The sequence below is a fragment of the Crocodylus porosus genome, unplaced genomic scaffold, assembly GCF_001723895.1.
Source record: "Crocodylus porosus isolate Cpor-Errol unplaced genomic scaffold, CroPor_comp1, whole genome shotgun sequence".
In the NCBI taxonomy this organism is placed as follows: domain Eukaryota; kingdom Metazoa; phylum Chordata; order Crocodylia; family Crocodylidae; genus Crocodylus; species Crocodylus porosus.
The window spans coordinates 7,167,047-7,180,721 of NW_017728913.1; the positions used below are offsets into that span (position 1 = coordinate 7,167,047).

Here is a 13,675-nt window from a genome sequence, read left to right on the forward strand (position 1 = left end):
ATACCTGAAAAAGGACTTTTTGTTGTCCTTGATGCCTGAAGCTAGCTGGAGTTCAGTTGCAGCCTTGGCTTAGCCATGGGCTAAGACTTTCATGCCTCTGCCCCCTCAGCCCTGCCCAGCTGGACATTGGCTTCAATGGCACCCCTGTGGCTGCAGAGCTTTGCGGGCAGTGGGAAAGAATTGGTGTTGCATGCAGCATGGAGGCGGTGGCATCGTGGGAAGCCAAGTCTCCTTCCTCTCAGGGGCCAGAGGGTAGAGGGAGACAGCATGTGGGGACATGCCCAGGAGAGCATTGCTGTGGAATGATTCATGCTGGGAGAGCCCTGGGTGCTCCGGGTTCCTGTGCCCCCCCAGCCCCAGTTCCATGTGGCACTAACTCTAGTGTCACCGGTGGGTGGGGCAGGGTGGGAGTGAGCTGGCACACTACAGGAGGGGCACTATAGTGGGGTAGACCCTTCCCCCCTACTCCAGGTCAAAAGCAACTTGACTGTAGGCTCACAGCCTGTGCTACCTGCACAGCTGCAGGTGTTGCCGAGACCACACCTGGGGAGCGCTGGCCTGTGTGTGCATAAGTACATAGCACCCTGCTAACCATGGATTCCCCCCCTAAGGCCAGCTGTATCTGGCTATGCAAAAAATAACAATTCAGAGGCTTTGGAAATAGTAATATTTGGTTTGTTCCAATGTGGAATAAAATCCCCAAATTAAAAACATTCTTTGCAAAACAGAATTAAAAAATCATTTGGAAAAACGAAAATGATTTATTTATGATAAATTGTGAGAATAAACCTTCCATAACAGGAAGCCAGGAGTTTGGAAACCCTGAGAATCTTTTGGCTCCCAATTTCTGAGGCTCCCTGGAGCTAGGTGCCTTGAAGTTGGGGATTTGGCACTTTCAAGGTTTCTGTTCCCAATAAGCCCCCCAGGCAGGATTCCAAAAAGCCCTGAATCTGGAAGACTGGGTTTCCCAGCAGCCTGCCAGGTAGGCTGCTGAGGAGCTTGGTAAGCCAGCTGGCATGAAATCAGACATGTTTCAAAACATGCCATTCCATCAGAGAATTTCCCACCAGCTCTATTGCTGGCACTATTAAGAATAATGGAATTCCAATGTACAAAATATACACCATGTGGCAGTCTGAGGGACCAAATACCTCACTATCAAGGTCCCCCAAAGCCCTCTTAATTGACTCTCTTCCAACGTCCCCACTTTTTCCTTAACCTTGCAATGTTTAAAAACTCTTCCTGCAATTTTTAAGCCTTCTCACTGTACTGTACAATGCTTTCAGAGATACATATTGCTTATGCTGGTGTTGTCAGTCTTGAAGGCAAAGGGCAGGATTAGACAGTAAGACTTGCTGTACAGAGTTTCCATTCTGTACAAAACCACTTTAAAAACCTTGGAAATTCCATAGGAAAAAACACTTTTTTAAAAGGAATGCTGCAAATGTACGATTCAAATCAGGTGTGATGGCAAAATCACTGCCATGTTAAATCTTATCATGACTGCATTCTTGTTCACCTGCATTTGATAACCCTTAATTACATGATGCTAATATTCCTCAAACATTTACAGAGATATTTCAAATGCTTTCTTTGAATATTTCTCAGAATGTTTAACCCTATCACCTTCTGCCCATGCTATGCCTTTTGCATATTTATTTCTGCTAACATTTGAGTGATCACATTTTGAGGGCAAAAATATTAATGGGAAGCAAATTTCAAGACAGCTACATAGCCAAGAATTCTTGGAAATTACACACATGAGAATTCATGCTAAAAGTCCTTACTGGTTCATGCAAGCTGAAAACAAGAACTATAATTTTTTTTTTTACATGATCAATTATGTCAAAACAGTACTGCTCCAAATCTGAACATTTGTTAGCATTTCATAAAGTAAAAATTAAGAAAAATATTCGTTAGTAAACAAATAATATATTTGAAGAAATCAAAATGTTTGGGTACCTCTAGCCATTAGAAAGAGTCTAAATTTTAATAAATTCACAACAAATATTTCACCCATTGTTTTTTCTTGTATCAAGCAGGATTGTTGATAGAAACCTTCAGACACAGTCACTGATATACTCGCTCAATCCTTTTTGTCATGAAAATGCAATTTTTAAAAGGGTTTTTTCTGTTGGGATTTTTTTTGATCTCCTAGGTTTACAGTTTAAGACATTAGCATGTAAACTCTTAAATAATCTGTAAGTAAAAAAACGCAGTAATATCTGGAAAGCGCAACTATATTTGTGTATAAGGGAATGCTTCCTTTGTTCATGTCTAATTTAAATGTATTTGCTAAAGCTGAAAACAAGTGTCATTGCTGGAAAAAAAAACCCCTCAATGTCTAATTAAATACTTTACTACATCTAGGTTTGTGTATCTAAACATTTCAATTATGACAACTGCAAAAACTTTGATACTTTAGCTTCAGATCATTTACTACAGTACAAGTACTATGCACAGGAATCAAATACAAGACAACCAAACATGGCTGTCTGAAAAAATGAATACCCTAACATTTTGATATAATGATATAAACTGTCAGTTACTTACCTTGTTCCTCATTGATAAGGCCCATATTTGCATGTGCCTCAGCCTCTTTTTTCCCCCCGTCAATTTTGATCAGTTGAGCAGTGTTAAAACATTGTTCATAGAAGTAATTCCTTAACCATTTGTCTTCAGGGTTGTTGAAGCAATAGGCCAAATTAAGCTGGTTAATGTACACATCTTCATAGTATTCTTAAAATGAAAAAGAAAACAACTCAGTTAAAATAGTGGGATACTATCCACATGCAAAATGGATAGCCTTTTGAGTAACATCAGATCTCTTACATGTTGGTGTAGGGTCTTGTAACAAACATAACAGTCACCATTCATCCACATAAACACAGTTAAGCTCTCTTGAAGAAATAGAAGCCAGGGGAAAGGATAAACTCCCAAATAAAAACATAATTGAAAAATGGATTGTGGCAAGAATATAAATAAGTTAACATTATTTTCTATATACTGGAGTAAAATACAGTTCATGAAAATCTGCAAAAATCAATACTGAAGAAACTGACCTTTAAAAGTATATAAAGTAAAAATATAAAGTATAAAATTATGCATCAGCAAAAGCACTACTATGTGGAACTCAGTGCTTGAAACAGTACACTCAACCACTAAACAAGGGAGTCTCTTATATGACTCTTAAGCAACCTCTTAGGTAAGAGGCTAAGGACAGACATTACACATAAACTGGTTTAAGTGATCAGAAACTGGTTTAAACCTGTAACAGAACAGATGTTCAGTGCACATAAACCCATTTGAAAATGGCTGAAACTGGTTTCAGATGAATCTGGTTGAATGTAGCATCAGATTTAACTGATTTGGGTCAAACTGGTTTATGCAATGTCTGTCCCAGCCCTCTTTCTGGTTTAATTTAAACCAGAATCCCCCAGCATCCCAGATGCTTTGCAGCTGTGGGTAGGGCTCTCTGTTCCACAGCAGAGCTGGCCCTGCCCCTGTACTCCCTGGCTGGAGCTCTGGCAGAGACTGCAGGCACAGCAGGGTCTGCCTGCCCCCCGCTTTCAAGCAGGGATCCCCCCCTCCCCTCTCACACCATGAACCATAGCCAGCATGAGGTATGCTAGCTAATGGTGAGAGGCGCCTGTGTAAGGCAGACAGGACAAAGACAGATATGAAAGCATCTGCTTAGGGCTTTTTGGAGCTAAAAGAAGAGCCTAAACTTATAAGAAAGGCTTTTGTTTTCTTGATGGATTAATAAACACTGTGTTTCTCCCTGAATAACTCTCTGCTGTGTAAGTAAATGCTGTGTAACACTCTGCTGGCTCCATCACTGGTTAGGAGCAGCAAGGGTCGGGGGGAACCACTCCCTAATCAGAGCATACTTCCCTGGCCTGGCCACACCCCCCTCAGTTCAGCACTACAGATGGGAAGGGAGGGCTGCTCTAGTGCCCCCTGGCTTCTAGCCTGAGCCGCTGCAGGCACGTGCCTGCATTTCTTCAGTCCAGAGGAGATGTCTGTACAGTTACAAACTGATTCAGCCTAGCCAGGTTAGACTAATCTAAAAAGATTGAATCAATTCAGGCTCAGGCTTTTTGAATATCTGTCCCTAGTCAGGGAGTTAAAGGGGATGTGTAGATGAAACAGGGGCTCAAAATTGAAGTGGTGTGTTTTTAAAAATCTCAGCCCCACTGAGTAAATACAAACAGTCCTCAACCAAATCTTCACTCCTTTGAGTGTTCACTCTGAGTGGGCATAAAAGCCTCTTCTCCTGGTAGACTCAAATTCCTTCTATGTAGCAGAAGAATCCTGTTCTTCATAGCCAGGGCAAGTCTATATGCAGGCCAGGCCCTCTGCTGCCTGATATCTGACCTGGCTTATAGTTAACAGGTGCTGCCAACTCCCCTCACAGCAGCCTGGCATTCTGCTGCTAATAGTCTGTAGGCCAAGCTCTGAAGCCCATTTAACAGGGCTGCTTGCAACTGCTGTTCCCTGCAACTGGACTCTCTGCAAGCAGTACTTGCTCTGTTTTGCGCATTTAATAACAGAAGTAGTAGGTGACAAGGAGCAATGAAAAAAGACACTTAGTTTTCATATATATCTGACTTTTGCAAAAATGACGTAGCTCTTCAATCAAGTAGCTTATGTTAATTTATATCTTATTTAGATTCCTCATATCCCTAGTTTCTGTTCTTTTTAGTATTTCATACTAAGCTTCTCTTAAAAAATATACAGAATTGTCATTTAAAAAATTCCTAGTGCTATTTTATTCAGACCACACATTTCTGTGCATCTTAATAATCTTTTTTGTACCCATAGTTCACAGGTTTCCCCAAAGCTTCCTTAGCCCTGTGGGCTATATCACTTCTCCTCATTCCTAGGGGCAGACACAAGCAGTGGAACCGGGAAGAGGGAGGGAGAGCCTGAAGACCCTGGTACAGGGTTACCAACCCAAGAATGTTTTTTTTTAACTGACAATCTGCAAACTTTTTACCAACAATGAAACTTTTTTTATTGATATATGATTTACATAATTTAAATGTAACCCCTTTGCCAGGACCTGGATCATATTTGCAAGGGATAGGATTCAAATTTAAGTATTTAACACCAACCATAATAACAAAGTTGGTGACTGCCTGAGTGCAGCAATGGTTTTACACTGTACTGCCTCCCACAAGGGGTTCCCTACTCATCCCCACACCCTGATCTCCTCAAACACATCCTGCATGGTGCTGCCTCCAGCCAGCCGACTCCTCAGCCCTACCCCTGCTGGTTCTCCTCCCCGCATCTTAGTACAGTGGCATGGACCTCCACCCACTGCCTCTCCCCTTCTTGTGCCTGTAGCTCTGTCCCAGCAAAACCACCCCAGCAAGCATCTGTCAGAAACATGGGATAAACAAAAAGATGCAGCTGCAGCACACAGCTGACCTGGGGGGAGCTATGCAGGCCACAAAGCCATGAAACAGAGCTCCCTGCAGCATGCCACACTCCCATTCAGATGCCTGGTAGTACTTTTGTGCTCCATCTATCAAGCACATTGTTGTTTAACATTTTTACACGTGGCTCTAATTTTTTTTATAGACATTATGGAAAGGTGTTTTTTGCTCTATTTTTTATGGGCTACCTGTACATTTATGTACATTTGGCAATCCTGCTCTGACACCAGCAGCAAGAGTCTGAGGGGGAAGGAAGCAGCAACTGAAGACTGGAAGCCCAGGGGCTTTGGGTTAAACCTTCTGGGACTGCCAGTTAGATAACTCTAGCTTAAATAAACAACTTTATGGTCCCTTGGCCTCCTGGTTATGCTTCTTGCTCTTCAGGGACAGCAGAAAGAATTCTAGTACTGGAAGAGCCCTCAGATATGCTCTCTTTTTTACCTTTTGTGAAAGACAGCTATAAATGTAGGCAGCCCATTTAATAGGTTTGCGACGACACCAAGTTGGATGAACTTGAGACATTTTGGAGGACAGAATTCAAAATCAAAAGGATTCAAAATGACCTTAATAAATTAAAGAAATAGTCTGACATACATCAGAAGAAATTCAGTAAGGACAAATGCAAAGTACAGAACAACCAAATTCACAAATACAAAATAAATAGACTTGGCAGAATTTGTTTTTTATTTTTTAATAATTTGGATGGATGATATTCCTGTTTATTTTGATTATTATTGATTTAAATGTTCAGGATTATGCAAAATTAAGGGTGTGGGGGACAGACAATTCATTAATGACAAATGTAAATACTACTGGACCACCACCAGCTGAGCAGCAAAGATGCCACCAGTTCAAGCTCTGCTTGCCTGTAGTTCCCTTTTCTGCTTTGAAACTTCCTCTTCCTTCCAAACTTCCAAACCCCTGGGTTTTCTGGGAGCTGCAGTCCAAACTACAGTCACATGGTTCTGTAGGACTACTCCTCCTGCTGTCATATACTCCATTTTTCTTAAGTACCTTTTCTATAAATTTTAATTATTAAAGATGGAAATATTTTTTCATTGGCTTGTGAGTTTGAGGTGAAATAGATGTTTATCAGTGTTTACTCATAAAAATTGAATCCTGCTCAGTCTAAAAATATGCACAACAAGTTATGGTTGGCCTTCCTGACTGCATCTCCACACTGTCAGCCCATGTTCATATTGGCCTCAATAATGACTCCAAGATCCTTCTCTGCCTCTGCACAGACGAGAAGGGAGTTCCTTAGTGTGTAGGTCTGCTGCTGGTTCTTCCTCCCCAGGTGCAGTACTCTGCACTTGTCAATGTTGACACTATTCTTGAGAGACAAAAGATCTGTTATAGGCTCATGAGGTCAGCTTCTCTTCACAGGGCTCCACCATCCCCATCCCCTGCCTTAACCACACCTGATGTTCCAGACATGTTGTTCTTCATCTATCAGACTGAGGATTCTAGTCCCAGTCTTATGGACTTTCTTTTGAGGGTATCCCCCTATTTCAGCTGCTTGCCCCGTTCTCCCCGTATGGGTACCAAGACAGCCATTCCTAGTTCAAATCCTACCCTTAACCTCTCCAGGTTGTAATCTCATTCCTGTCTCCCTAGGTTCCCAAAGAGGTTATCTGCACCCCCTGAGGCCTAACATACCAACAGGGAATTCTCCTCCATCTTGTTGCTGGATCTCACCCGGTAAGTCGGATGCTAGGACTCTCCTCCAAGCCCTGGGGTTGGTTCCTCCTCATGCTGGCTCTCTCTCTACCACATCTTCTCTCTTCTTTTCTTCCCAGGGCTGATGCCAACTGCACTTTCGGCATCCCTTTACATTTCCCTCTCAGACCAGCTGTGCTTGCCGTGGCAGTGCGCAATTCGCTGACTTCCCAGCTTCCCAGCTGTTTCCTCTCCAGGTCTTCAGCACAGCTCCTTTCTTCTCCCTGGCCAGGTCTCTTTCCCTGCTCTGAGCTTGAACTGGAGCAACTGGGTTTGCTGCAGCAGCTTTTGATCAGCCATGGCCTCAGCCGTTTCCCCTGATGAGCAGGGGTCTGGTGTCCTTCCCACCCAGGCTCACTGCGGTTCACATTTGTCCAGGTTCTCCCCTGATAAGTTTCTTTTCTTTGTTTCCCCCTGCATTCTCGTGACAGGGTGTTTCTGCCACCCTGTCACATAATGGAACAAACTGCCCAGATAATAACCCCCAAATTAACCCCATGTGCCGAAGGCCTGCTTAAATAAAAAGATCCTACACAATGCTGAAAAAGGACTGATATACCACAATGGCAGGGGAGTCCATAGTCGAGGAACAGCTTTTGAGAACAATTTCCTGTGTGTTTTGCCATACAAACTTGGTGTGCAGAAGTTTGCTCACAGCTAAATTTGGGAATTATGATGAAACAAAAGGGAATCAGTCCCTTAATTATGTAGGGCCCAGACTGTTTAGGGCCTTGCAGGTCAAAACCAACACAGAAAACTGCTGTAAGTCAGTACAGATTCCAGAGCACTAGAAGAATTGTAACAAAGGAAACTTAAGTTAGATATTAGGAAGAACTTTCTGACTATGTGAGCAGGTATCTGTTTAGTTTTAGATATCTGAGAAATTCCTGATATCCATGAAAGATTTGCAGAAATATGTTTTATAAAAACTGAATTTTTGACTTGACACCACTTTTTACTAGAGGGTCATTTATTTGAACTGGTGTTCTTGATTTTAGTGACATTTTACATTTATAGAAGACCCCTAGACCCCTAGACTTTAATGTATCTGAAAAAAGATTCCTTTCTGCTAGGAAGCCTCAATATGCCTGAATTTGAAGATGGAAGTCATCATTTCATGTCTTTCCAGAACAGGATCATCCCGGGGTGGGGTCGGGAGGGGGGCATGAATCACGGCAACTGCCCTGGTCCCTGCACTTTGAGGGGCCCTGCAGAGCTGGGTGAAAAGGCCAGGACCCCTCCTGCAGGGCCCATCCAGTGCTGGTGACTCTGCACTGCTGACCGCTGGCAGCTGCTAGCTACTGCCTGCACCCCCCCATCACCAGCTTCTTCGTGTTTGGACTCCGCACGGGCTGATTTGCCCTGGACCCTGCTAGGGTCATCTCTGCTTCAAAAGAACAGACATCTTATTTGATGTTAGATCTTAAAGTTGAGCTTATAGGCCTATACAGCCTATCAGTGTAAACCCTATGCTCTGAGCAAACAATCATAAGCATAGAGTTCCCTCAAGTATTCCATCATCTTATTCTTGAGATTGATTCACAAAAAAGACAACAAGAAAGAGGAAGTCCTTTTGTATTAACAGTTCTTCAGGGACTCAAGCAATTGGGACTGGATCACACTTAGGCATGTAAGTCCACTTATACAGAATCTAATAGAAGGCACTTGCAATGAACACTACCATTGGAGACCTTTTCAAAAGTGGGTTGCAAGGGCATCATGAAGAAGCAATTATATATACTTGATATAACTAATCATTAATATTTTTTTTAATAAACAATATACATTAAACTGAAGGTAGAGAGAGAAGAACAGCTCCCTGTTGTAGTTCATAGCACTTTGCAGGAAGCACTGAGTTACAAGGATTCCCCAGACCCAACAAAAGTTCACTGCTGGGTCCTGGGGGTTGAGGAATGCAGCTGCTGCCTTCGAGCCTGCAGCCCATTTCTCCTAGCAACACCCCTCTCCCCTCCCAGCCCTGGCACTGTTTTCAGAATGCAAGGGGGGGGAAAGTAGCAGAGGGAGCTTGTTCTGGGGGTTCCCCAGCTGGTGCTGGAGGGTCGGATGACTGGACTGGAGACCCCTTCACCGCAAGAGGGATCCAGTACACCCACCCCACCCTCCAGTGCCAGCTGAAAAAAACCCAGACTCCCTTTCCCCACTCCCATTCTTAAGGCAGTGCCCAGCTGAAAGGTGGTACAGACACAAGTTATAAGGGTTATAACCTGTATGCAATAAGGGTTCAGATTTTCACAGAATCGGGATCTTTTAAAGCATTCTGCAGCTGTACACTTGTTTGGGCACAGCTGTACAGCACTTTCAGGGGCCAGATTGGGTGAAATTGTCACTTCTGCCTGATCCTTAAGTCAAAGTAAACCTAAAGAATACTTCGTGATACGTACTATGCACACACAGAATAGGTACTACAAAAAAGACAAAAAGAGAAGGGAAAAGAAAAAGAAGATTTCCCATTGAGGAAATAGTATTAGATATATATAGTCTATCTTTAAAATCTTTTTGTTACAAAATATCAAGGCAGTAATGCTACATAAAATTATGCAAATAACTTCAGGTAGCTGCCCTACAAATCTCAAGAGATGAAACTGACCTGAGGCTGACTATTGTTACTGGCACAGCTTTGATTGAATGAACCTTAATGTGACCCTCCAATGACTATCCTGCCAGTGAATAACAATGAGAATCGCACAAAGACAACCATTTCTGTATAATTGCTTTGGACAGAAACTGGCCAAATGGGCTGATGTCACAAAAAACAAAATTAACAACAATGGACCTTTAAAAGCTTTATTTCCATCTAGATTTTAAAATCCAGGATATTTTAGATCTAGAAATTCATTGAGATCATTCTGACAATGGCAAAGATCTGATTTACTCAAGTGAACTTTTAGCACTGAAGAAGCAAATACATATTGGACAAGAAAATAATTTTCCTCACAATTCACTCATTAAAACTTTGACTTTTCTGATTTTTTAAAATGTGTTCCTAGAATCAGGAAATAAATAGTTTTTATTTCTGTTGATATTAGAATAGCAAACTAACATGATATAGTTTTTTTTAACCAGACTCCTTATTAAATGAGGGCCAGTAGTATGGGAGAGCAAGTAATGAGATACGAAATGAATGGACAGAAGCTTGGAGGAGTCATAAATACAACTATGGACGAGCTCAAACAACACAGTAAACATTTCTGGTTAGATGTGGTGAAGAGAACACTTGGATAAGAGTTCAAATTGAGTGAGTAGAGGAGGGGAGAGTGTGTCCATGAAGTCTAGCATAACTATACTGACATCTTCAGGGAAGGGAAGCTTCTCACTGGGGGGATAGATATGAATAATTACTTTTACAAGTTTTGAAATGGCATAAGAGAAAAGTGTACAAGTTTGCAACAAGAAGATAGTAAGCAAAAACGGCAGCTAAATGGGCCTTGCTAAGGTGTATGGTGAGGCCAGATAGTTTGAGCTAAGAGATGTAACCCAGAACTTTTGAAATGTATGACTACAATGGGTTGAAACCAGAAGTAGTAGGATATTCTTTATAGGAATATTATTCTGTCAGGAAATGCCCATCATAATAAAAAATGAAACTTTATAGAAATTAATCTATTTCAACAAGATTTTATTTCAATAGAAAAATTGAAAATAAAAAACTTAGCAAAGAAAAGCATTTTCTTCTTTTATTGAAATCACATTGCATGTTAATATTTCCATCATTTAATATACACATCAAATAGAAATAAATATTATCTGAAATGTTTTTTCCTGAATTTTTAAGATTTTTTTGTGAAACAGATATTTTGTTATCACCGCATTTCAGAATGAAAACAAAATTAAATAATGGATTTTCCTGTGATTTTTTAAAAATATGGTTCCTGCCCAACTTTCATTGACACCTCATTGAGATGTACCAATGAAAAATCTCTTTAAGTGGGATGTGTATATAATACTGAAGAAAGGTTTTCTGCTCTGTATCAAGGTCTCTTAGGATTTCTGTAGAACAATTCCTGCCAGCTGTCCTCAAATGAGCAGTAACATGTATAAATAAAGTAGGCCTGGAACTAATACTGTTTCACCCAAGGATGGGCTTTAACTATCACTGAACTCTTATTTGTGTCTGATTCCCTCTCTAATTTTAGGTATTGGAGATGGGAAGGAAAAGAACAAGGAAGGTCTTTAGTCAGAGGAATAAGAAAAGCATCTTAATTCATATATCTTAATTAATATGGCTTTCTGAGAATAAGAAAGGACATTTGTTGTTCTGTTTGATGGCAAACAGATCTGTCACAAATAAGTGTCATCTATGGAATACAGCATTGAGAATGGAATCCTTCAGCAAACTCTCACAATTAGCCAAGTGTTGTCTGCTGAAGCAATCCAGAAGACAATAGTGCTGCCTCTCGGAACCCATCAGTGAATGATAGTATTCTCTACCAGGTCAGATAGGTTAGAGGCATAACAAGATATTTCAGCACCTAGGGCAGAGAAGTCAGGGACAAGCATTATGCTGACCACTGGATAGTAAGAGTAGCAGTAGTGGGAGAGGGAGGTGAATCTTACCTTACTCTGCTCTCTGTGCCTGGGTGGTAGCTACTACAGGCTCCTGGTAGTAGCAGCATGAACGTGGCTGCTGTAGCTGAGGGATGCATACTGGTGCAGCAGCCCAGCTGGTGTGGACTCCCCAGGTCACTCCTGCTGCCCTGTTCACTTCCCCTCCCACCTTCCTGATAAGTTTTTGGGTACAAGGCTGTACCTCCCACTCCAAGGTCTAGCGGGGTGGAAAAGAGGGCACATTCCACTCACCTTGGTCACCCTCCTCCCTCATGAATACATTACTGGCCTTGGTGTTGAGCCTGCCCAGCTCCCTGCCATGGCAAAGACTCCTGGGTGGAGAGAGCAATAGAGCCCCCTCTAAGTAAACATGTGATGCCCCCTTTGCCCTTCCCTAGTTAAGCTACTGAGGTAGTCATATTTAATGATTAAGGCTGGATATCAACTAACAATTAATAACTGGAGAGATGCCAAAGTTTTTATGCCTGCTGGAAGAAATCTTCTGGAGTTTTTTGTCATTGGGAGTGGTTTTCTAGAATTGACTCTCCATGGCAGGATAGGAGACTATCAATACTAAAAGGATTTTTTTTGGTGCCTAAGAGGTCTGTGCCCAAGGCATCAATATAATGGACACTCAGTTTATAAAGACAGTAACAGGACTGTTGGCTTTGTTAAGGAGCTTATATGGATAGGCCTAGGACTGAGGGAGTGGTGTCAAAATGATCCTTTGTAAATATAAGGCTTCAGTGCTGGAATGGACTTCCAGGTAGAACCTCATGAAGGAGGGAAAGAATCAATTCCCCTAGCCTGCCGAGTGTTATCAGTCTTTTGAATTCATGATTTGTAAGTCAAAAAGTCCATGACTCTTTGTAAAGGGACAGGCTAGATTGAGCTCTATTAGAAGGGTGCCAGACCTTCCCTGGATTAGAAAGAACCAAAGAAATGAACAGTGTGTCAAGTTGCCAAGTAACATCCAACCCAGTTTAGAAGTTCATAGAAAGGGTTGCAAATCTCTCCTAGATGAAAAAAGTAAAATTCTATCAAGTCACTTTTGGGGATTGGAGGAACATCTTTCTAGATCTGATGCTCCCTTCATAGACTGCTCCAGTAGATAAAACTTTAGTAGAGCATCTCTGAAGTAGAAAATGATAGGTGTACCAAGCAAAAGTTCAGAGCAGTTGCCCAGAGAGACAATATCCACCAGTTAAGAAATAATTCCATCACACAAAAACACAGCTTGAAGCAAGAGATTTTGCACTCAAACATTAGGTAAAAAAGGCACTCTGGCATACAGTAGTAGTCAAAAGGCAAGCAATTTTAAGTGAAGATGGGATGGCCAAGAGGGGAGAATTTTGTCACAAAACTAAACTCACTAACATAATATCTACAAATTCAGTCAATGGAGTAAGGAAGAAGACACTATTCACTTCCCTCTCATTGACCCAAACCGCAAAAGAGAGAGATCAAGTCAATCTGCCCTTGAGTAGCGTAGCACAAGGATAAAGAAGACACAAGTGCTGCTCAGTAAGGCTGTGCAAAGCTTCAGTCCCCGATTCGATTCGGTGGAGATTCAGCCTGATTCGGTGGCTGAATCTCCGAATCGAATCAGAGGACCCTTTAATTTCTCCAAATTGAACTGGAACCCTCCGAATCAATATGGAGAGATTCAGAAAGATTCAGAGATTCTGACACAGTTTCATAGTTTCTAGGGTCAGAAGGGACCTGAACAGATCATCAAGTCCAACCCCCCTGCCATGGGCAGGAGTGCTGGGATCATAATCAGGGGACAGCAGGGCAGTCCCTATGAGGAGAGGCTACGGGACCTGAACCTGTTCAGCCTCCAAAAGAGAAGGCTGAGGGGGGATCTCATGGCCTGTTATAAACTAGTCAGGGGGGATCAGCAGGCATTGGGGGAGTCACTGTTCCCCTGAGCACCACCAGGAGTGACC

The 13,675-nt window shown here is 42.0% G+C and overlaps 1 protein-coding gene across 1 annotated transcript in view; it reads right to left on the reverse strand.

The window, feature by feature from the left end:
• TTC29 (tetratricopeptide repeat domain 29) overlaps window positions 1–13,675 on the reverse strand; it is a 194,736-nt gene that overhangs the window by 151,916 nt on the left and 29,145 nt on the right. Inside the window, exon 5 of the mRNA XM_019534441.1 lies at window positions 2,554–2,739. Coding sequence (XP_019389986.1) covers window positions 2,554–2,739 — 186 coding nt within the window. The remainder of the gene's footprint in view (window positions 1–2,553; window positions 2,740–13,675) is intronic.